The sequence below is a fragment of the Pyrus communis genome, chromosome 2 (assembly GCF_041283825.1).
Source record: "Pyrus communis isolate YQ-2024b chromosome 2, ASM4128382v1, whole genome shotgun sequence".
NCBI classification, from domain to species: Eukaryota; Viridiplantae; Streptophyta; class Magnoliopsida; order Rosales; family Rosaceae; genus Pyrus; species Pyrus communis.
In genome coordinates, this window is record NC_142566.1 from 17,115,153 (window position 1) to 17,140,956 (window position 25,804).

The 25,804-nt window shown below is 39.6% G+C and overlaps 1 protein-coding gene and 1 pseudogene across 1 annotated transcript; both read left to right on the forward strand.

Moving 5' to 3' along the window:
- The first annotated feature begins 396 nt into the window (after positions 1-396).
- LOC148698659 (uncharacterized) lies at positions 397-16,075 on the forward strand (annotated as a pseudogene).
- A 3,036-nt stretch (positions 16,076-19,111) lies between these two features.
- LOC137747868 (uncharacterized) lies at positions 19,112-19,937 on the forward strand. The gene has a single exon (XM_068488006.2). It carries the CDS (start codon positions 19,247-19,249, stop codon positions 19,727-19,729), a length of 483 nt encoding a protein of 160 aa, XP_068344107.2. The 5' UTR covers positions 19,112-19,246; the 3' UTR covers positions 19,730-19,937.
- The last annotated feature ends 5,867 nt before the right edge of the window (positions 19,938-25,804 follow it).

A 25,804-nucleotide genomic window follows, 5' to 3' on the forward strand; every position in this document is an offset into this window, starting at 1 on the left:
TTTTGCCCACTCACGCTTTTGTTTTTGCGCCCCTCCAGGTTCTAGTGGTCTAGCAAGTTCAGTGGTTTATCCCAGAGGGCGTCCCGGCATTTCTGACAGACACTCACCATTGTAGGGTCACCTTCGGGTGTAAATACATCGTATCTTTTCCTTTTGGACTGTTGTAGACTTGCTCTGAATTGTGTCTCACATACACTAGTACTTTGTATGCTTTTAGGTTTTTAATTATTCGTACTTTTATATTACTTTCTTATTAGCTTCCGCACGCGCACATGGTTACGTCACCTTCGTGTGACGGCCAGCACGCCCTGATCTCGGTCGGGGTGTGTCAGCTTGGTATCAGAGCCTAGGTTTGGCAGTCCTGTGTCTTTGTGAGTATTCTAATAGTTGGTGTCTTCTGTCAGAATCATGCCGCCTCGTCGGGAACCACGTCGCTCAGATGAGCCTAATTTCCCTGATCTTACTCAGTTGGGGGAAGTGATTGCTACAGCCCTTCAAACAGTGATGCGCCCTCCCCAGAGGACTCCTCTGGAGACTATGTATAACCTGAAGTTGGATAAGTTTAAAGGTAACGAGGGTCATGAAGGCGCATAACGTTGGTTGGAACACATAGAGAAGACTTTTCGTGTGTTACATAACCAGGGGAACCTTCCTATGGAAAGGTGGGTCGAGACAACGTCATGGTTTCTGGAGATGGAGTCTGCAGCTTGGTGGGAGCAAGAACTTCGTATGTTGACTCCAGCCCAGAGGACCGATTGGAATGTTTTCAAGGATGTGTTTCAGAGGAGATTTGTACCCCCTGAGTATATCGACCGTAAGAAACAGGAATTCACTGAGTTGAAACAGCGAAAGATGACGGCTAACGAGTATTATCGTAAGTTCACTGATTTGTCTCGTTACTATCCTGATGTCGCTGGTAATCCGGCGGAGATGCTTCGTCGTTTTCGCTTGGGCACTAAAAAGAAATGGCGTTCTATGGTGACTACTACTCACTGTGAGTCCTACCAGGAGTTCTATGAAATACTATTGAGGGTTGAGGACTCAGAGAATATGTCAAGTGATAGTGACGAAGAGAAAAACGGCAATCAGAAGAAAGACGACAAAGGAAAAGGTCAAACATCGCTTGGGCCTCGCCAAACTCAGAACTTTAAAAGGGGTGGTGCAAGTTCAAGTTCGTCTAGTGGTGGTTTCAGTGCCTCTGGACAAGGACGTGGAGGTAGGTTTTATGGAGGTGCTCGAGGCCAGAGACAAGGTGATGGTGGCCGAAACCGAGTTCCATTTTGCCATAGATGTAATAACCGACATTTCGGCGAGTGCAGACGTGGCAGCGGTGGTTGTTTCACGTGTGGACAGATGGGACATCGAGCGGTGAATTGTCCCCAGGGTCAGCAGCAGAAGCCGCAGCAGACCTTTATGCCGCCACCTGCACCGATTCGGCAAATCCAGGGTCCGAGTAATTATGGTCAAGCAGGTAGAGGTGGTGCCTATCACTATCAGGGTGATGCTGTTCCCTATGCCCCGGGACCGTATCAGTACCCCCAGGACCCGTATTCACAAGGTAGTTATCCCCCGTATCCCAGCAACTACATGCCGTATCCTCCAGCTCCTACAGGTGGTTCTCAGTGGTACCAAGGAGGACAGTATCAGCAGAGTGAGAATGCCACTAGTAGTGCAGGGTCTTCAAGACAGATGGGTCAGCCCAGTCAGGGGCGTGGAGCTCAAGGTCGCGGTGTTCATGCGAGCAGAGGTCGCGGCGGACGACAGCAGGGCCAGGGGCGTATTCACAATATTTCCCTGCAGGATGCTCAGAACAACCCGGATCTAATTATGGGTACGTTAAATATTCTTGGTTATTTTGCTAGAGTCTTAATTGATTGTGGAGCTACACATTCCGTTGTTTCTCATACATTTGCTCAATTGACGCAACCTCGCCCCACACCTCTAGGGTACGATTTAGAATTCGCTATGCCTAGAGGAGAGAGATGTGTTGTAGATTGTATGTACCCAGGATGTCCAGTGATAGTAGAGGGTGTTGTTATGCCCGCTGATCTTATCCCGTTAGATATTGTCGATTTTGATGTGATATTGGGCACAGATTGGTTGCACTTCTATCGTGCCAACATTGATTGTTACGGGAAAGTAGTTACGTTTCACCGTCCTGGATTACCTGAGGTTACTTTTGTGGGTGAGCAGAGTGGGGTAAGACACGGTGTTATTTCGGCTTTGCGAGCGAAGAAGTTGTTGTCTAAAGGTTGTCAGGGGTATCTAGCTCATGTGGTGCTAGAGGAGGCCGTTCCTAGCAGAATTGAGGATGTGAGAGTGGTTAGACACTTCCCTGATGTTTTTCCTGAGGATTTACCTGGTTTACCCCCAGATCGAGATGTGGAGTTCAATGTTGAGTTGCTTCCAGGTACCAATCCTATTTCTTTAACTCCTTATCGTATGGCTCCTGCTGAGTTAAGGGAATTGAAAGTGCAGTTGCAGGAATTAGTGGATAAGGGATTCATTCAGCCTAGTACTTCACCTTGGGGCGCTCCAGTGTTGTTTGTGAGAAAGAAAGATGGGACTTTGAGGCTGTGTATCGACTACAGGCAATTGAATCGGGTGACGATTAAAAACCGTTATCCATTGCCTCGTATCGACGATTTGTTTGATCAACTGAGAGGTGCTTGTGTATTTTCTAAGATAGACTTGAGGTCTGGGTACTATCAGCTGAAGATTAGTAGGAATGATGTTCCTAAAACGGCGTTCAGGACTCGTTACGGTCATTATGAGTTTCTGGTTATGCCGTTTGGGTTGACGAATGCACCAGCAGCTTTTATGGATTTGATGAACCGGGTATTCCAGTCTTACCTGGATAGATTTGTCATTGTCTTCATTGACGATATTCTGGTGTATTCTAAGTCCAAAGCGGAGCATGTTCGACATCTTACTTTGGTGTTGAAGAGGTTGAGGGAACACCAATTGTATGCTAAGTTTAGCAAGTGCCAGTTCTGGTTAGATCAAGTTGCGTTTTTGGGGCACATCATTTCTGCTCAAGGTATTCTTGTTGATCCTCAAAAGGTTGCAGCTGTGGAGAGTTGGGAGCAACCACGAACCGTCACTGAGGTGAGAAGTTTCATTGGTTTGGCGGGATATTATCGGAGATTCGTTAAGGATTTTTCGGTAATTGCCTTGCCACTGACGAGGTTAACAAGGAAAGACGTTAAGTTTGAGTGGAATGATAAGTGTGAGCAAAGTTTCCAGCAGTTGAAGCATTGTCTTACTAATGCACCTGTTTTGACACTTCCGGACGATAGTGGTGATTTCGAGGTTTATAGTGATGCTTCCTTGAATGGTCTGGGATGTGTATTGATGCAGCATGGTAGGGTGATTGCTTATGCTTCGCGGCAGTTGAAAACCCATGAGACGAATTACCCTACACATGATTTGGAGTTGGCTGCTATCATCTTTGCGTTGAAGTTGTGGAGACACTATCTTTACGGAGAGAAGTGTAGGATCTTCACAGACCACAAGAGTCTTCAGTATCTCTTCACCCAGAAGGAACTTAATCTTCGTCAACGGAGGTGGTTGGAGTTGCTCAGCGATTACGATTGCACGATTGATTATCACCCAGGTCGTGCGAACGTAGTAGCCGACGCACTTAGCAGGAAGTCACATGGCCGTATCAATGCGTTGTACGCTAGTCGTATTCCTCTTTTGGTGGACTTGCGTGCTACGGGAGTAAGGTTAGAAGCAGAAGATCGAGAAATGGCATTACTTGCTAATTTTCAAGTTAGGCCAATCTTAGTTGATCGGGTGCTTGAAGCTCAAGTAGCTGATGAACAGACTCAAGAACTAATTCGAGCTCGAGATCAAGGAAGGAGGCGAGACCTCAGAGTTCGTGATTCTGATGGCATGTTGATGTTAGAGGGTAGAATGTTCGTGCCTAGTAATGCAGATTTGAAGAAGGAAATTCTCGATGAAGCACATATCTCGGCTTATGCCATGCACCCAGGGGCAACTAAAATGTATCATACTATTCGACCATTTTACTATTGGCCGGGTATAAAAAGAGAGATAGCTGAGTATGTGAGCAGTTGTGCTGTTTGTCAGCAGGTTAAAGCAGAAAGAAAGAAGCCATTTGGATTGTCGCAACCGCTTCCCGTTCCAGAGTGGAAATGGGAAAATATCACTATGGATTTTGTGTACAAGTTGCCGCGTACACATAATGGCTTTGATGGCATTTGGGTGATCGTTGATCGGCTCACTAAGTCAGCACATTTCATTCCCGTGAGAGAGAAGTATTCTTTGAGCCGGTTAGCAGAATTGTTTATCTCAAGGGTTGTAAAATACCATGGTGTCCCTGTAAGTATTGTCTCGGATCGTGATCCACGATTCACATCGAAGTTTTGGGTGGCTTTTCAGGAAGCTTTGGGTACGAGACTACTTTACAGTACGGCGTATCATCCACAGACGGACGGACAGTCCGAGAGAACTATTCAGACTTTGGAAGATATGCTGCGAGCATCAGTGTTACAGTTCAGTGATGCTTGGCACCATCGATTGGATTTGATGGAATTTGCCTACAACAACAGTTTCCATTCGAGCATTGGCATGGCGCCATTTGAAGCCTTGTATGGTAGATCTTGTCGCACTCCGTTATGTTGGTCAGAGGTTGGAGAAAGAGTTTTAGTGGGTCCGGAGATTGGTGAGGAGACTACTCAAAATGTTCAGGTAATTAGGTCTAACCTGAAGACAGCTCAGGACAGACAGAAAAGTTTAGCAGATAGACATGCTACGGACAGAAAGTATAAGGTCGGAGATTGGGTGTTTTTGAAGCTTTCACCGTGGAGAGGTGTTGTGCGGTTTGGAAAGAAAGGGAAGTTGAGTCCCAGGTACATTGGACCGTACACGGTCACAGAACGAGTTGGTGAGGTAGCTTACAGGTTGGAGTTGCCTCCGGAGTTGGCTAAAGTGCATAACGTTTTTCACGTGTCTATGCTCCGACATTATGTTGCCGATCCGTTGCATGTGATACCTCCTCAACCGTTAGAGATAAATCCAGATTTGACGTATGACGAGGAACCGTTAACGATCTTGGATTGGAAAGAGAAGGTTCTGAGGAACAAAACGGTAAATTTGGTGAAAGTCTTGTGGAGGAATCACTCGGTTGAAGAAGCGACATGGGAGACGGAAAATAGGATGAGGGATTTATATCCTAGATTGTTCTTTGACCGTTAGGGGTGTAATTAGTTGTTTTGAATTTCGGGACGAAATTCTATTAAGGTGGGTAGGTTGTAACATCCCGTCCCGGGATTTTTAAAACGTACACTGAAATTACGATTTTACCCCTAGTTGTTATTTTTACGTGTAGTTTTGTGTTGTGTGGTGTGTAGGACCACACACACACACACACACACACACACACACTCCTACACCTCGTCTCACTCCCCCGGGATTCCCTCATTCCCTGTCTCTTCTCTGTCTCTTCCCTGTCTCTCTCTCACTCTCCCCGAGTTCTTCTTCTTCTTCCTTCTGCAAACACACAAACACACTCAAACCTTCACCAATCAAGAAACCAAGACCACCACCGTGCTCGTGAGGTTGAGAGGAGTCCAGTGGTGCCATTTTCAGGTAAGGATATCGTTGTTTTCACGTCGTTTCGACGAGGTCCGATTTGAACACTGTTCATGCAAGATTAATCTAGCTTGTTTTAGGAGATTCTAAGCTTGTAGTGGTGTTTGTGAGGTTCCCAGGAGCTTGGGAGTAGTTCGTTGGACGAGTTTGGACGTCGGGAAGGCTAGGTTCGAAAGTTGGCCGAGTTTTGACCTTGAAAACAGGTATGATCTAGCAATTTTTAGGCCTTGAAACTAGTCTATCGTGATTCTACTAGTCCTAAGCTTCATTTTGGCTTTTGAATCGTGAAAAATGGTTGAAAAACGAAGGAGAAAACAAGGTTTGAAATTTTCCCAGTTTTCCGGCGACGGCGGCGGCGCCGGCGACGGCGACTGGCCGGAGAAGGAAGGGGAATATTCCGTTAAGTTTAACGGAATATTCCTAACGGCAGTGACGGCGTCAGTTAGGGAATATTCCGTCAGGTTAACGGAATATTCCTGACGGCGTCAGTTGACGCCGTCAGTGTGCAGTGCACGTGACTGCGCGTGGGGGGCGCGTGGGTCAGTGACTGTTCAGGCGCGTGGGGGCGCGTGCGTGGTCCAAAAATTATTTTAAAAATATGGGTGTGATCCTGAGGTTGTGTAGATCACGTTGGTATATTCAATTGTCCAATTTGAGCAATGTATGAGAAGTTATTACGAGAAGTTGCTTAGGTGCTTTTAAATTAATGTTTTCGTAACTTTGTTGCGTATAGGTGATTCGTTTCCCGAGGACGAACGTTCACATTCGAGGCAGGGGGGCTACGACCCTTCTAATTACCAGTGAGTGGGCTTTTGTTTTCCGTATATACCTATATACATATTAATTCCCAGAAATTAAATGGAAAAAGGGTTTGTTTTATGCCATGCATCATATGAATGTTGTTTACGCATCATCGCATGTATTAGTAGTGGCATACATATATATATATAAATGTGTATTTGCTGCTGTGGACGCACAGGTGAGTGCCAGGTAAGCGGTGTTCACGTTATCATGCATTCCTGTTTATTATGCAATAGTAGTTTGAGATGCTTAGAGAGCTCATAATCTGCACCCCGGTGTTAGTGCTCCCGCCCAGGGCCAGGGCATAGTCCTTCACGTGATGTTCACCCGCACCACACGCTCGTCTTGGATCCAAGTTAGGTGCAAGCCTTGTCGTACAGACCACATTAGGTGGTTCCGACTCGTAGGTGACCGCAATTCTTCGCATAGTCTTCACGTGATCGTAGCACTAGAGCGTATATATATTACACCCAGTCTTGTCGTACAGACCACGTTAGGTGGTTCCGACTCGTGTGCAGATTCAGATGTTGAGTTGAGCGTGGAGCTCTATCTACAGCCGTACAGGTCACGTTAGGTGACTCCCGGCTGCTAGATTATATGATATTGATGTGATTTACGTTTGAGCATTTATATTTGATTATGAGTTTCAGAATGGCATATTATGGAGCATGAATGACATATCATGGAGCATGATTGACATATCTATACATACGTATATATGTTCATTTTCTGGGAAGTATACAGGTTTTACGGCGAGGGGTTAGAATGTATTTTGCTAAAGAGTTTTCAAAGAACTTTGTTTTTGCCCACTCACGCTTTTGTTTTTGCGCCCCTCCAGGTTCTAGTGGTCTAGCAAGTTCAGTGGTTTATCCCAGAGGGCGTCCCGGCATTTCTGACAGACACTCACCATTGTAGGGTCACCTTCGGGTGTAAATACATCGTATCTTTTCCTTTTGGACTGTTGTAGACTTGCTCTGAATTGTGTCTCACATACACTAGTACTTTGTATGCTTTTAGGTTTTTAATTATTCGTACTTTTATATTACTTTCTTATTAGCTTCCGCACGCGCACATGGTTACGTCACCTTCGTGTGACGGCCAGCACGCCCTGATCTCGGTCGGGGTGTGTCATTTTAGGCATCCAAAAGATGTATAATGTGTGAAGTCAAACATAATTAATGAATTTACTTATGTGGTGTCTAGTCACTGAGTTTTATTCAAGTCAAAAGTTATATCGAGTTTTATACAAAGAAATTAAGTTTCCATTACTAAAATCACATTTTAATTTTTTCTTCTTCCATTCTATCTTTACAAGTTAATATAACTAAGGACAAGAAGTTAAGGAGGTGTTTTGTTAGGAAGAAAAGCTAAAAAAAGAAGGTTCGATTTAAGAAGTAGGGGCAGAAAATGGTTAAAGATGGAAACTCGTGTTGACGTAATACAAGCAAGAGAGAACTTACGACGGTTGGTTGAATTCATATAGGGTTGGTTCATTCCATCTCCACTACACTACACATGCATGGTTAATTTATCTTTGTTATTGATAGTCAAAGTTTATTGTTTCAGCTTAAGTTTATGTTCGTACTAAATAAGGAACGTGGATTGATATATTTGTAAAGACCTACATATGAAGCAAATAGGACAGCAATAAACAAACAGGAAGTAATCTTACAGCCCAGAAGATTATAGGAAAGATCACATATAAAATCTTAATTCTTGTCCTTCTGAAAAATCTTAATACGTAAAATACTGAAGTGCCCTAACATAAGAGAGAAATTATACGGTAAGAGTATCTTTTTATTTTAGTAACAACGTCTATCGTTTTTGGTGTGTCGTATAGTTCACAAATAAAAACAAAGTACTATTACGCTTGATATTACTGCTGCAGCATGCAAGGCTGAACTTATTTTTTTTAATGATTAATTCCATAGCCCTCATATATGGATGATGTGATTGACTGTAGTGTATTAATGGATTCACCTATGAGTATGGAAGTGGGGCTGTTTCTAATGAGAGCTTAGACAAGTTCTCTAAAGCATTCATAGATATCTAGGTGGGCACATGGCCTATATATTCACGCCAACCCGCTGGAATATGCTTTGATTTTGAGGATTAGTCTTATGATTCACATAAAAAAATCTTAGTTCATAAAAAAAATTATTTTTCACCAAATTTCTGTGAGTTATGGCTAACTCATATGACTGGTTTATAGTTTTGGAAGACACCAATTCTAATGCATTGGTTTCTCACTTTCCCTCGGCAGTTCCTCTGTTCTCACTATCCTTATATTTCTCGAATTATCTTCTTGTGAATTGACTTGTATTTTGAAATATGTGAATATGTGGGGGATTTCAAAATACAACTCTTTATTGGTCACCTTAATCCTAATTTCAATTTTGCTTTGAAATCAAAACTGATGCATTAACTAGTTTATAACCACATTATTGCTAGCTCATTGTGAGGTTTAACTTATTTTTCACTCATTAGTGTAGATAATATTATTTGTTAAAAAAATAAAAAAAATAAAAAACTAGTTTATAACATTGGTATTCTACACTAAGGGGAAGGGGTATGTTTAGCCTCACAATAAACTAGCAATAACGTGGCTCAAATTCGCCTTTGGCGATAACCGAATTTAAGACCTCTCACTTACACGTGAAGAAGAATACCACTAAACCATAATACTAAATGACTCATATTGTTAATTAGCTAATTGATCTTGTGCAGCTTAACATGTCATGATATCGGTTTTCTTTCTAAAGCAAAAATTGATATTTTCATTATATCCTAACGTTGGAGGTAATAATGTTAGACTTTTATTGTATAATAATACATGCTTTTTGAATAAATCTCATTTATTGGCCAACATCTCTTTGTAATAGTTCTATTATAAACTTGGTAATCTCTCTAGTGAAAAGATGACAATGCTTTCTTCTCTTTTCTATCTCCTATAAAATCATCATTCTTGAAAGTTATATTATATTGTTCACATATTTCATATCAAGGGAAAGAATGAGGTTGTTTATCCGATCCAAGTATCGCGAGTGTGAGCTTACAAGGATCATAGTGGTATCTTGAAGGATAGGGTGCCATAATCTACTACCCTGAGACATTGTCTACAAGAGGTGAAATATACTCTTGAGGTCAATGAACTTAATTACATGCCTCAACCTAAAACCTCGCTCTAATTAAGCATCAATGAAGAACTGTTTCTACCCTACAAAATATAAATATTTTGTTGTTGTTTTAGTATTTTATATGATTTACCATGTCAATGGAAATTGCCATTTACTAATATTTATCATGTATAAATTCTTGTAGGAGAAGTAACATCCACATCGTCATATTTTTCCAACAAAAAAAATCCTCATCAACAATGACGTTATTGTCCAAAAAATATTTTTCAATTGTTCGAAAAGTGCAACAGTACTCATGCAATAAACGCAAGGACGAAACTATAAATATTTATACAGGTGGGCTACTATTTCATTATTACCTACAAAGCTCTAAGAAAATTTCCTTATTTCCTTATTAACTAAAAGCTTCAAATGCGTTAGTCATGGAGGGGTGGCTGAGTGACTTCAATTTGGGGAGAATCTTGAGTAGTGGGGTGACTAATTTCTTCTTGGTAGGCTGAGCTAATTTATGTAAAATTGTTTGGGAGGTCTCGAAATTAGTATTAGTTTCTTAATATTTCAAACTTCGGCCTAGACCAGCCCACCTTAGCCTAACTATAGGTCCACTACTGAACAAACAATTACAACGTAGTGAATTGGTTACATGAGATCTTCACAAGTAGGGGTTGTCCCCGATGGCTAGTTTTTAAGTTTTTCAAATTTTTAGTCAGTGCATACTGGGTAACAGTGGAAAGTTGTGAAAATTGTTTGAATGCTGATGAGTGCAGTGATCAAAGTGTAGGGTGCACTTAGAAGTGCCTAAACCATTTTGTTCGTTTGTTGTGTGAGTTAAAGACATAAGATGGGGGCGTCTTTGCAGAGCTAATACTAGATTCAGGTGTTATAATTCACGTCGTATAAAAAGGGGCGCTTAAAAATCTAACGGAAGATTAAATTAATGTACGATAGTCAATTTTAAAGACGACATAAATTCATTCAAATTTTAAATGGATTAAAATAACGAATTGATCAATTTCATAGATCATTCATGATAAAAAATTCTTAATAGAAACAACTTTTTGTCAATTTTCCATTTTTAAAGTTGAAAACAAACGTGGCATGCACTATCATGACCTGCTGATCCATGCTGATCCATTTGTTAGAAATGGATACATAGCGACTCAGGCTTCTTTCTTGCGTTGTTCTTTTTTTTTTTTTTTTTTTTTTTTTTTTTTTTTTCGGGTTTTGGTTAAGATTTTATAACAATTGTCTATCTTTGCAATTGCAGACTTTTATTCAAACCAATTGATTTAAAAAACACACTACTCTTTTGAATCACATCCTCCCGGCCTCGGCCGAGCCATCCCAAGAAATATAAATCTAAGGTATGCCACATATCATATCCCATTTAAGTAGTGTCACTGTCGACTGAGATTTTGAGGGTTGTATCAAAACTAAGTTGAGGTCTTTAAGATGATTTCCCTAACGTTAGAGAGACCATGATTTAAATAATATTTTATAAATTATAAGGTTGTTGTGGCCTATATTTAACTGACTGGGGATAGGGGCCTGGCGGCACAGAGAGAACATAGAGAGAGATATGTTTGTAGGGTTGTGTAAAGGAATGTGTGTTATTCCCTCTGTGCAATGCCTTTATTTATAGGAATACAACTCCATAAAGGAAAGAATAACGAGAATCAAATATAATCTAAGATTTACACAATCACATTTAAACTAGAAGTTTACAACACTCCCCTTTGAGTGTGTAAATACTCAAGTAGATTCGGCATCATGTAGAGGTTGAGGAAGTCGACTCGTCGGCATTGATTCTAGGAACACGCTATTCTCAATAAGGTAGGAACTTGCATAAGAAAGTAAGTCTCACAAAAAGCCCCTATGGCTTTCGTAAAAACCCAAGAAGGGACAAAACTCATAGTCTAAGGAAAAATGCATGAGTAATGCAAAGTCAAATGAAACGTCTACGAGACGTCATCAGGGATATGATCAACACAAGGTGGGTGCCTCGTCAAAACCTAGTTAGGTAGAAAAACCCAGTGGGAAAAATGCTCCTAATCGTAGGCAAAAGAGTACATTAAGATCAATCAAGTATACTTCAGGATGCTTCCCTTGAGTTTGACACAATTCCAAAGAGAACTTAGTAATGTTACAACTCAGAAAGTTTACGCATACCAATTCCTTGAACAAGCTTCTGAAATGTTGTCTTCGGTAGTGATTTGGTGAAGAGGTTGGCCAGATTGTTTTGTGAATGGATTTGCGTGACTTCAATCTTCTTTCTTGTTGTTGATGTGAGAAGAAGAACTTTGGCGCAATGTGCTTGGTGTTGTTTACTTTGATGTAACCCTTCTTGAGTTGTTCAACGCATGTTGCGTTGTCTTCATAAATCATCATCGGGACATTAAGGACTAGGTAAAGATTGCATGAGCTTTGAAAATGGCCCACAACTGCTCTCAACCAAAAGCATTCCCGAATTGCTTTAAGTAAGGCAAGAATTTCATGGTTAGACAAAGTGGCAACTAAGGTTTGTTTAGTTGAACTCCAAGAGATTGCGGTGCCTTTAACGGGTTAGATAAGTATGTTGCGTCGACATAACCAACAAGGTGAGAATCGACTCGAGCTAAGAGGGTGCGGCATCACTTGAGGATCCGTAGGGATAGAACAAGCCTAGATCCGTAGTACCCTTAAGGTAGCGGAAGATTTCCTTAACACCAGTCCAGTGTCTGAGTGTTAGTGCATTACTGTATCTAGCCAAAAGATTAATAGCAAAGGAAATGTCGGGTCTAGTGTATTGAGCTAAGTACAATAAAGCGTCTATCGCACTTAGATAAGGAACATCGGGCTCCAAAATCTCTTCATCATCCTCATTCGGACGGAAGGGGTCTCATTTTGCATCTAGCTATCGAACGACCATAGGAGTACTTGAAGGCTTCACTTTATCCTCGTTAAAGTGGCGCAACACCTTCTGGGTGTAGTTTGTTTGATGTACTAAGATTCCATCCAAATAGTGCTCTATCTCGAGACTGAGATAATATTGAGTCTTTCCTAGATCTTTCATCTCAAATTCCGACTTCAGGTGCGCGATAGTTCTCGTGAGCTCTTCAAGAGTTCTGATGAGGTTTATGTCATCTGCATATATTGCAACAATCATAAAACCAGAATGTGACTTCTTAATGAACACATAAGGGCATAGTTCGTTGTTCGTATATTCTTGACTAGTCAAATACTTACTCAGATGGTTATACCACATTCTTTTGGATTGCTTTAAACTGTAGAGTGAACACCTTAGCTGAATTGAGAAAGTGTTTTGGTGTTTAGATATTATTGATCCAGTCAATGTAAGTTTTCGAGAACTTTCATGTAAATTTCCATATCAAGATCGCCACAGAGATACGTAGTTACTACGTCCATCAGCTTTATACTCAGTTTTTCGAAAACTACCAAACTAATAAGGTAACAAAAAGTAATCATATCCATAACGGGTGAATAAGTTTCATCATAGTCAATCCCGGGGCGTTGTGAGAAGCCTTGTGTAACAAGACGAGCTTTGTAACGCACAATTTCGTTCTTCTCATCCCGCTTCCGAACGAAAACCCACTTATAGCCAACAGGCTTCACATGTGGAAAAGTATGAGCTACAGGTCCAAACACCTTTTGTTTTGCAAGTGAATTGAATTCAACTTGGATTGCTTGTTTCTAATTTAACCAATCGGTTCTACGTCAACATTCATCAATGGAACAAGGGTCAATGTCATTGCTCAACATGATCTCAGTAGCTAATGCATATACTAATGCATCGTCGACGATCATCTTATTTCTACACCAAACATCATCTAAGCTAGCATCATAGAATGAAATTTCACGATTCTCGAGAGGTGGATTCGTCTCTTTAAGGATGCTTCTGTAATTTAGAATTTCCTCATGAGTTGGATAAAATAAGTAGGTGACAGTCGGATTCACGGTAAGCTTTTTAGGTGCCTATACCGTGGGTTTCCTCTTCTCGGGGTGTGAATCCTTTGAACCAAGTGGTCTGCCATGCTTATGTGCAGGGGCAGATGATTGGCTAGCTGTTAATGCACCTTGATTGGCCAAAGTGGCATCCCAGCCTCCAGGAGGAAAGTCCATCTTATATTTGGTACATCCATCTTTGCACGAACATTCGCAACTGGAATATGTGATCTTGTCACTCGTGCTAGATCGATGAAAGCATCTGGCATCCTCTAAGCTATGCTCTGAAGATCTAATATGCGCTACACTTCAGTTTCAGATTGAGCGGTGCGAGGATCTAAATGCCATTATAATTCGCGTCATTCTTCAAGAACGTTGACGTTCTTATCTCCCCCTAACGACGGGATGACTATCTCATAGAAGTGACAATTCGCAAAACAAGTGGCAAACAAATCACATGTCAAAGGTTCTAAGTAACGAATAATTGAAAGAGAATCAAATCCGACATAGATTCCCATCTTTTGCTGAAGCCTCATTTTTTAACGTAAGGGTGGCGAAATCGGCACATAGACCACACAACCAAGAATGCGCAGATGCGATATGTCGAGTTCGTATCTGGTAATCAACTGAAGGGCGCTATATGGTTGGGTCGCAACAGGTCTCAAGTGAACCAATATGGCTGAGTGCAATATTGCATGGCCCTAAGCAGCGATCAAGAACTTGGTACGTATGACTAATGATCGAGCAATCATTTGAAAATGCTTAATGAATGCCTTTACCAGGCCGTTCTGGGTGTGAACATGGGGTACATGATGTTCAACATCAACCCCAACCGATATGTAATAGTCATCAAAAGTTTTAGATGTGAATTCTCCAACATTATCCAATTGAATAGATTTGATCGAATAATCAGGGAGGTGAGCCTTAAGCTTGATAAGTTGGGCCAACAATTTGGAAAATGCAATGTTCCTTGTGGACAACAAGCACATGTGTAACCAACGTTCCTTGGAGAATGCAACATTCCTTGTCGCTTATATTTAAATGACAGGGGAATGGGATCGGCGACACAGAGAGAATATAGAGAGAGATGTATTTGTAGGGTTGTGTAGAGAAATGTGTGTTATTCCTCCTACGCAATGCCTTTATAGAGTGATAAGAAATCCTTCTTCTCCAAGGAATACAAGTCCATATAGGAAAGAATAACTAGAATAAAATCTAATCTAGAATTTACACAATCTCACTTAAACTAGAAATTTACAACAAAGGCGTAGTTGTTGATGTTTGGATTATTATTTAAGTGTTGACTAACTTGCTTATTTCCCTATTAGTGAAACGTTATATTGTTTGCAAATGCGATCTAAAAAATTAGTCTACCTAGCACTACTGAATGAATTAATTAACATAACAATATATTCATGCCATAAATCAAACGTCCAAAATTCAACATCGATATTAAAAGAAATAATATCAAGTAATAGAGAAATTTTTCAAAGTGTTTTGTATTTAAATATTTACTCTATGTGTTATAAAATCAGTGTAGGGAAACAATAAATATATTATTTCCTGCACTTGTGGTATGACATGTGGAGTACCGGGTTTAGGGGTTAAGTGAGACATATGCTATAGACACTTAGGGGGTTAAGTGAGATATTTAAAATTTCATAAAGCAAAGTGAGACAAAGATTGAGTTTCAGAAGGTATAAGTGTAAAATGAGTGCATGTTTTCTCACCACCCTCAAGTGGTGGTATTGCTTACCACAATACTTAATTATCGTTGAATAAATTTAAATTTTGAAGTTTGTGTTTATTCATTGTACAAATCTCAAATTTAAATTTTGTAGTTTAAATTTTGAGATTTGTGATTAGAAAATGGGGTGGCATGCCGTTCAAAATTTGTAGTGTTTGTACAGACTGATAAATCAATTAATAAAAATTGAGATACCAAATTGTTTATTTTATAGATTGTGCAAGTATAATCATAAAGGTTTTTATTTATGAATACCCAATGGAATTTTAACATTGGTAAGGCAGTTTGTTGCGGGTATGTCGTTGTAGGCATAGAAAACTCAACGAACCTTATTCCCCAGGTATGCTTCAAGTTATTATTATTTTTTCGTAATGTTCTGTTTTTAATTTTATTTTAAGGTATCTATTAATCAAATCAAGTACTATTTCGTGTATGGCTTCAATTTGAGAAAGTCCACGATCCCTCCAATTTGTTCAGTCCTGCCGCCCTGCCGTCCTGCCGTCACTTACTCTCTTGAAAAAATGTTAATATGTGTGGATAGCATCACCCTATATTTATATATTTCTTACATGATTTGTGTGTGAATTTGTTGATTCTAAAAATTAAAAAACTTACATGGACGTGCAGGTCGAGTAACAATTAAGCTACCTATATCCTTATTGTGAATACAGGTGTGCCAACTCACGATCAAATTATGTTGGGCGAGTAGAATAGATGGGGTGGTGGTGATGTTGAATGAGCTGCTAACTTTTGTACTTAAACGACTACAGTTCGAGGAAGGAACACCTCTCAGCTTAGGGTTCTACAACCTGAAGACAATGTTGCTTAATTCACTGCAAAGTTCAGGATCTTGTGCACAGGTTTTGGGCCGCTTCAACTATATTCGTAAGAGTATAAGTACATGAATCTGTATCAGGCAGTAGAGAAAAAGGTACTCAAAGGAGATGAGTGTCTTTATAATGAACATAGTTCGGCCTATAGACATCAAAATTTCAGTGAAACAAATGTTCACCAATTATGACTTGCTAAGGCTTATGTGGCGTGCATAGTGGGTCTTTCAAATTGTACACACGGCATAGTATGTGGCTCATCAAAGTTGGACGAGTCACTGACGAGTCATTGAGAGCGACACGTCTCGATATCTGGTAGAAGCAAAATAATCACCAAATTAAACTATGGTTGAAAACATAATTAAGGAGTTTTTTCTTTGATTACTTTGAGTAAAATCAAATATATTAAAGATAATTTGCTTGATTAATTTTTTTTTTTTTAAACAATATTATCTTCACTAAGAAGGATGGGGTGGACTTAAGGGCTAGTAATAATGTGGTTCAAAAGAAGATTCATGCCAAGTGTTCTCGACACCAAATGCTCTCCGCTTGCACAAGCCTAAAAGGCGACGTCAAACATTTGCTACATGCACGAGCTAAAATTACACAAGGCACCAAGTGCTCCTTGCCTGCACAAGCTGAAACTACAGACGACATCAAACACTTCTGGCTCGCACGAGCCTAAAGGCGACTTCAAACGATCCTTGACTGCACAAGCTGAAACTACACCCGACATCAAAAATCTCAATCCACCTTATTATGTTAGTTGTCCAGGTTTATAATTGAGTTTTTTTTTGTTCAACTTCCACACCCTTTCAAGTTTACCCCAAAATTTTTTTTAACACCTTAAGTTCTAATTTTACCCTAATTACTAACACAACACCCTCCACAAAAACTAAAAAGGATAAAGATAGGAAAAAAACCCACCTTACAAACCCAACCCCACCCCCATCGACCACCATTCTCTCTTGGTCCCTCCCGCACCAACTTGACAAACAGCTTCTCTAGGCTTTTTCCTTGGGCATGTATCAGGGCAAAAGCTACCAAGGAACAATAACAATAAAGATCATATGCGGTATCAGGGCACAGGATAATTAAGTTGAGATTATACCTTTCCTACTAGGTTTACACCATTTATAGTGAGGGGCCTAAGTAGAATCAATCCCAGCCAAGCCAAACCAATCCCTGTATCCAGTCCAAGTCAAATCAATTCTACGTATCAAACGATGCCTTGTATAATTAAATGTGATGATACAATAATTTTTCCAACCTCTCTATCGATATATGTTGCCCTACAACTATATCCATTATAAACCCCTTCCAATGAAAAAATACCCCAAGAATATAAAGACGGGCCTACTAGACTAACTCACATTTCTTATTTTCCCACCTATCTTGTTTTTCTACTCACTGATAAAATTTAAAAAGTGAAAACACTATTTTTCTACCAACTATTTTTCCCAAAATGACCTCCACATTTTTTAATTCTTTTTACTTTCCCTTACTATATAAAAATAAAATATATAAATAAGTAAAAACAATTAACAAATTATTTGTTCTTGGGGACCAACATCCCCCCAAACGGTAGAAACCTAGCCTCAAAACCGTCCCCCAAAATGCACCACAACGAGAAAGAGAGTAGACGTTGGCGGACATGGCGATTGGCAACCCATAGCGAGCTGACATCGACACCGCTGTGGGGGAGGACCGAGAACGTGCGGTGGGTGTGGACTTGATGGGGTTTACATGGGGGAGGGCATTCTGATTGTTCTTTACAAGCCTTCGAACCCAAAGTCATGAGGAATTGAGGATCAATACTATATAGCACTTTACCACCAAGGCTGGGTTGCGATTCTAAATGTTCTATTTTTTGTTGGTCAACCATAACAAATATTACGTGGTGAAACTTGATTGGATGATTTTTTTTATATTTTTTTTTATTTTAAACAAAGGATAGAATCTAGCTGAGGGGATGGGGTGGGGTGGGAGTGGGTTTTATTTTAAACAAAGGATAGAATCTAGAGGGGGTGGGGTGGGAGTGGGAAAGGGGGCTAAGCCTCACATTGGGTTAGCAATAATAACGTGTCGAGAATCGAACTTAAGGATTTTCAGGAATATCATTAAACTGTAGTACTAATGGTCAGGTCTTTAGAAGTCATTCTGCATAAGGATAAATATGTAAATCACATTTTCATCTTAAAGTGGTTGGGATTTAAGACTTTTTTTTTTTAAACAAAGGATAGAATCTAGCTGAGGGGGTGGGGTGGGAGTGGGGAAGGAGGCTAAGCCTCACACTGGGTCAGTAATAATAACTCGTCGAGAATCGAACTTAAGGATTTTCAGGAATTTCACTAAACTGTAGTACTAATAGTCAAGACTTAAGAAGTCATTCTGCATAAGGATAAATTTGTAAATCACATTTTCATCTTAAAGTGGTTGGGATTTAAGACTTTTTTTTTTTTTTAAACAAAGGATAGAATCTAGCTGAGGGGGTGGGGTGGGAGTAGGGAAGGGGACTAAGCCTCACACTGGGCTAGCAATAATAACGTGTCGAAAATCGAACTTAAGGATTTTCAAGAATATCACTAAAATGTAGTACTAATGGTCAAGTCTTTAGAAGTCATTTTGCATAATCGAACTTAAGGATTTTTAGGAATATCACTAAAACGTAGTACTAATGGTCAGGTCTTTAGAAGTCATTCTGCATAAGGATAAATTTGTAAATCACATTTTCATCTTAAAGTGGTTGGGATTTAAGACTTTTTTTTTAAACAAAGGATAGAATCTAGCTGAGGGGGTGGGGTGGGAGTGGGGAATGGGGCTAAGCCTCACACTGGACCAGCAATAATAACATGTCGAGAATCGAACTTAAAGATTTTCAGGAATATCACTAAACCGTAGTACTAATGGTCAAGTCTTTAAAAGTCATTCTGCATAAGGATAAATTTGTAAATCACATTTTCATCTTAAAGTGGTTGGGATTTAAGACACTGCTGTACCAATAACAGCTAATATGTAATCTCCACAATTCTATATATATTATTGCTCACTTTCCCACTTTTCCTTGATATATTCGTACGCACTTGTTTCATGCGTTGGGGAGAGATCACAAAAGCCAAAACTATTCGGTATACAAATTTCCAAGACTAGCTACAGTTCCATGCTCGATCATGGCAAACATGAAGAAACCTAGCAAGGAAAGCAGACTAACAAAGTTCATGAAGACCCCCCTAAGGGTTTTAATCAAGGCCAGGGATTTCTACATCATGAGCATGACCGAGTGCTCCGGTCAATTCGATTACGGCACGGCCATGGGATGCCCCGGTGCCCAGGTCCCAAGTTCTTTGCCTAGAAGCTTCAGCACAAGCTCTACCAATTCAAGCACTGCCGATAACGAAGATAACAGAGAGCTTACGAGGGCCGCTTCTGCTAGGAGCTTAAGGAATAAAATTGAACTCGATCTTGCTCGAAAAGCGCAGCTTCCTAGGCAGCCTCCGGTGGCTGGAGTGCCCAACGCCATGCCTCGCAGTCGAAGTGTTGGAATCGGAAGGATTGACGAAGACAAGGCGTGTGAATTTGAAGAAGAAGTCCAGGTCAAGAGAGATGTGTACCCGAGAAGTAGGAGCTATGCTGTTTCTAGGAGAACAAATTAGAAGGGGTGGCTTCTATAATTATCTTGCATTATTAAATTATATCAAAGTCACATGTATCATATTGATCTTAATATCCTTTTTAATTTCAAGTGTTTTAGCTAGTTGATTGTCGAATGGGGGTTGTTATATAAGATTTTAGTTATGCAGATTTGAACCAGTATTTCTATGTAAAACACTGTGTGAAATGAGAGATGTATATTATTGGGTACGTAATGCGTTCATCTGTCACATCCCGGCCTGAGGCGGATCACTTCCCGGGCCCGCTCCACCACCATAGCACGATATTGTCCGCTTTGGGCTTACCATTCCCTCACTGTTTTGTTTTTGAGAACTCACAAGCAACTTCCCAGTGGGTCACCCATCATGAGATTGCTCTAGCCCCCTTCTCGCTTAACTTTGGAGTTCCTACGGAACCGGAAGCCAGTGAGCTCCCAAAAGGCATCGTGCTAGGTAGGGATGAAAATATACATTTAAGGATCACACCCCTGGGCGATGTGGGATGTCACAATCCACCCCCCTTAGGGGCCCGACGTCCTCGTCGGCACACCATGGCTAGGGTTAGGCTCTGATACCAAATTGTCCCATCATGGGATTGCTCTAGCCCCCTTTTCGCTTAACTTCGGAGTTCTTACGGAACCCGAAGCCAGTGAGCTCCCAAAAGGTCTCGTGCTAGGTAGGGATGAGAATATATATCTAAGGATCACACCCATGGGCGATGTGGGATGTCACATCATCGGTATCGGAACCGTCAATGTGTTCATCATTTGGATCCATGAGAAGAGGACTGCAAAACCAAATGCATGATAGTTCTAACAATTCTTTAGTTATCAATTATTTTCGTTGGTCTTTACTTATTTCCAAAGAAAAATTATCCTTTTTTTTTTTAATAAAAGTTCAAATGAAGAGATTAAATTAATGTTTTATTGGTCACTTGATGATAAGGAATGCACAAATGGTGAATAAATAGATATTAAAATTTAAAATTTTGGTGATCTTATGAAATTTGACATGTGTATATACTGAAAAAAGAGTTTTGTTGCTGGGAGTTTATCTTGCAATTTGAGTCTAGTATTTTTAAGCAAGTTCCTTCATCTTGTCGACGCTTCCTAATTGTTAATATAGTAGAGGTCACTTGGCGCCGTAACATTTTATTGTGGTTTCTGTTTTTTTTTTTCTTTAAAAAAAAATTCAAAAGTGAGTGACCACAGTGAGAAGTCAAAATAAATAAATAAATAAATACCATTAACTTCAGAGTTATTTGGTTTCTAAATAAATTTATTAAATACAGTCTAGTTGCTGTTGGATTGCATAAAGTTAGAGAGGAAAATATACGATAACAGCTAGTGTTGAAGCCACTAACGAAGGTTATGCAGTATACGCACGCGCGATACGTATGGTCCCAATCAATGTATTGCTAATTGCTACATCATTCAATCACGCGTTGCACTTCCAATGTGGTGGAGCAAAGTTTGGATGAAGGTTGGTGAATTGCCAGGTGGTTAGTTCCTTTATTTTCAACTAATTACGTTTTATTTATAAATTATATTTCTATCATTTAATGTAGCTTATAATAATAATATTGTGAAAATAGTTGCATTTTCTTTTTTTGGGATGAGCTCATTTTTCCAGTTGCAAATAACATATATTCACTGTAGAAATTTCATAATCGAAACAACACAATTGCTTAAACTTTCATTTGAAGATCATCCTTACAAAAAATCATTCAAATCGGAGATCGTTTATTCATTTAAGTGTATCAATAAATCAAAGGTGTATGTACCAAGTAATTTATTAATGATGAAATATTTATTTGATACATTTGGATGGCTAAACGATTTCCAATTCAATATGAATTTTTGTAAGAATGATCTTTAAATGAAGATTATGAAATTGAACAGTTCTGATATGAAATTTTTACGTGCAAGATATGTTATTTGGAAATGGAGGAACAAGCTCATCTCCAAAAGGATAATGGAAGCATTATTCAGAAACCCCTTTTCTTGTGAGCAAGGTAAACATTTTTTAGTGAAGAAGTTGAGGTTTCACCATAAACCAATTGTTTATAGGGAATAGTCTAACTTTATAAATCATTGCAAGGCTTCTCCTTTCACTCTTTTACCTTCATATTTCACATGCCCCTTCACGTGTAGTGAATTTTCAAGTTAAACACATGGGCAACACGAATTGGAAGACGTGGAGCACGTGTGGCCGTCGGGCTTCACACATGAGCCAATCTGCTTTGATAACATGAAAAAATTGAGGTTTCACCATAAAACCAATTGATTATGGAGAATAGTACGACTTCTTATAAACCCTTGTAAAGTTTTCCTTTTCACTGATATGAGATTTTTTTTTACATTCACATCTGACATTTAGTCGTCAATATTGGACTTGAGAGGCCATAAGAATCCCCGATTTAATAGGACATATTATCTCCTTGAGATAACGTAATCTGAACAAAAAGATCCCATCACTTTGGACGGTGGTGGCAACTTACTGGGTGGCAACTTACTGGCATTGGATATATTCTTACGTGCTGAGTCGTCTTTCAACTTGATTAATAAGGCTAATTTATACGAGAGAGCATACAAGTGTGCGTTAAGTTTAAGTTCAACGATTCGGAGCTTGGATGATATATATATGACTCATTCACAATATAACCACAACTTATCCAGGTGACGTCCTCCGTGAAAAACTAAACCAGAAAAAAAATAAAAAATAAAAAATAAAAAAAAATAAAAAGACAAAAAACCCCTAAACTGATGATTAGTCACCATGTAACGAAGTGATATACAAACATAATTACCGATGAAGTAGATAAGCATCTAACATTTTTCCTTATAAAAACAGGGATGACTCCACACTTTTTTAAAAGATAAAATAACCTTGTGAAACAAGATCCTGCCATGCCAATTGAGGGAAGGAACTATTTTCGGATGAAAATTACAAATCAATTGAGTCCTGCTGTTTCTATGTCTTTGAGAAACTATAAGGACCAAATGCATATTGGTCACAAGATTATAGTTGTTTATATCCAAAGGTTTAAAATATTTGACAAATTAATAAAGAAAAACAAGAAATTGGTTCTCTAATGGTTCATGGATTTTAAGTTAGTTTTGTTGCAATTATATTTAGAATATGAATGTGATTGTGTAAATCCTAATAGATATGAGAATGTATCTTATATTCCTATTAGGAGTTGATTACCTATTAAATGTTGTAATCCTAAAGGGAAAGGTTTCTACCTATCCTACTATTATAAATAAAGGCATAATGGGGTGAATCATATTTGAAACGTCCACGAAACATGAAAACATTCCCTATGATGCATGAACCCCTCAATGTTTATATTTTCCTTTCGATATATATATATATATATATATATTGTATATGTTCATATATTTGTCAATATATATATATATATATATATATATATATATATATGTTTCATGCATCGTACAATTAAATTGTTATGTGGAATATGTGAGTCAATGTATGGAATTAAATTAGAAGCATATTTAGGACTTCCACAACCCTAAGGGATTTCGAAAAAAAGGGACATTAGACATAGTGCAGCACACCCACCGCACCATCATTGTGCACACAGATGGGCCTGAAGCCCTTTGCCCGTTTGCACCATGGCCGCGCCATTCAACCAGCCCAAATTGGCTAGGTTTTTCCCCCTGCACGCAGCAACATTTATGGTTGCTAGGATTTGTGTTGCCCAGGCCAGCGTCAAGGCCGTGTCCTCCACCCCAGCCCACAAGGTTGGGCTTGGTCCTTGCAGACCACTCCACGCATCACCTGCAACCAGCCCATATGGCTGGGCTTCTCGCGTCAAACCCACTGGCCAGCTTTCGTTGGGCCTTATGCCGTGCCCTCCCCTAGGCCAAAATTGAAACCCAGCTACTGCTGCTACTGCTAGGGTTTCTCCCGCTGCCCCCACTTGTGGCCTACATCCTACTTTCGTGGCCCTTTTGGGCCTTGCCTTTTACTCAAGGCACCCAACCCGAGCCCAAATATTTTTGGGGCTATATTTTTGATCCAATAATATTATTTTAATATTATTTAGCTTCTACAATTGACCCCGTATGGCCTGAATTATTGAATTAATTAAAAGTGACATGCAATCCATTAATCTGATAATGAATCCAAAATTATTAACCTAAAGATCACATTTGGACATTAACGATTCAATAATTTATTTTTATATTTTGAACCGTGACATACTTTCATAGTAACGAAGCTCTCACACTTGAGTTCCCAAAGAACCTCAAATACACTATATTTAAATTAGTATATTGTATTCTGTGTTTCTTGCGGGAACCTTTCATTATGAACTAAATGTTCATAAAAACTAAATTGAACTTGTAGTTTTTAAAATTTAGTGCCTTTGAAACCTGAAGTTTTCATTCAAAACATACCACAAGAAACTTGTAGTTTTCATGCATAAATTAAACCGATACATGTCTATAGAATCTGCATGTTCTACAATATATGTCTATGGCTTACCATATGACTAATCACGTTTTTCCCTTTGTTTTAGGGACATGTTGAACTTGAACAAGCTCGATTTCTCTGCTCTAGAAGTCTCTGGAAGAAACTATCTGAAGTGGGTTCAAGACCTGAAACTTCATCTGACTGCAAAGGGTATTAGAGCCACCATCGAGACACCTATCGCCGACAAACCTGTTGACGAAGCTCAGAAGGCTACTGTAATGATCTTTATTCGAAGACACATCCATGATGCACTTCAGACTGAGTATCTCGCTAAGGAGGACGCACGTACCCTCTGGCTTGCTCTAGCCGACTTTTTCGATCACCAGAATGACATATACTTGTCTGAAATAAGACACGACTAGCAACATCTTCGCTTTCAGGAATTTAATCCGTGAATGAATACAACTCTGAAGTTTGTAGAATCTGTTCACTATTGAAATTCTGCAAAATGGAAGTAACCGAATCAGATTTCCTACAGAAAACATGTTCGAGCTTCCATGCCATCAATATTGTCATGCAACAACAATATAGGGCACATAAATTCACCAAGTTTTTGGATTTGATATCTGTTTTACTTCTCGCTAAAAGAAGAACCAACTTTTGATGAAGAATCTTCAAGCTTGACCAATTAGCTCGAACGCTGCACTTGAAGCACATGCGATTAATTCTAGCAGCCATAAACGACGAAATAATCGTCGTAGTCGTGGCAATGGGCGGCAAGCCCCACCATGGGCCTAAGGTCAATAGAGTACCGCACCTAAGGGAAGCAATGTGACCCAGTAACGTCCACCACTTGCCCCTAACGCCCTAAACTTCAAGAACAAAGGCAAAGCTCCCGTTCAGCCTGCTTCTACTAAACTGGACATGTGTTATCACTGTGGATCAAAGGATCATTAGTCACGGGTATGCCGAGATTCCCCTGAGGCTATTGCTAAGTATCATTCCCGTCTTGGGTCTAACTTTGCATATGTGGATCATCCGGAAGATGCAACTACATCAATGAAGATATCAGATTTTTAGGAGGCGTCATCTCCTATGGATCAATAAATTAGACATGTTTTTAGGGTGTTTACCCCTAGTGGCCGAACCCACTAGGAGTGGCCAGCCCTAACCCCCTATTTTTCTAGGTTTATGGTTTAATTTTGCATAATTTTTCTAAGTATTTGGAATAATTTGTTTGATTTTGGTTTGTTTTGAATTATGGATTGTTATTTGAATGGATATTATTTTCTCGAATTGCTTAATTGAATGAATGGAATTATATTTATACATGTGACCAATTCAATCAATTTATTTCTAGGTATGTCTAGTGGGGAAGTTAGTTGTCTGGCAGATAGTGCAACCACGCACACCATCTTGCATGAACGACATTATTTTACTAACTTAATACCCAAGAAAGCTCATTTGAAAACTCTCTCAAGCTCATCCAACCTGATTGAAGGATACGAGAAGACACGTATCATGTTGTTTAATGGTACAATCTTGACCATTAAAGAGCCACTCTATTCTCCACATTCTGAAAGAACATGGCTGAGTTTTAGAGATATTCGAGATAATCAATATCATACTGAAACC

What these genes read in the sequence shown, in the direction of transcription:
- LOC137747868 (XM_068488006.2), top strand. Translation starts at nt 19,247, where the DNA reads ATGGCAAACATGAAGAAACCTAGCAAGGAAAGCAGACTAACAAAGTTC.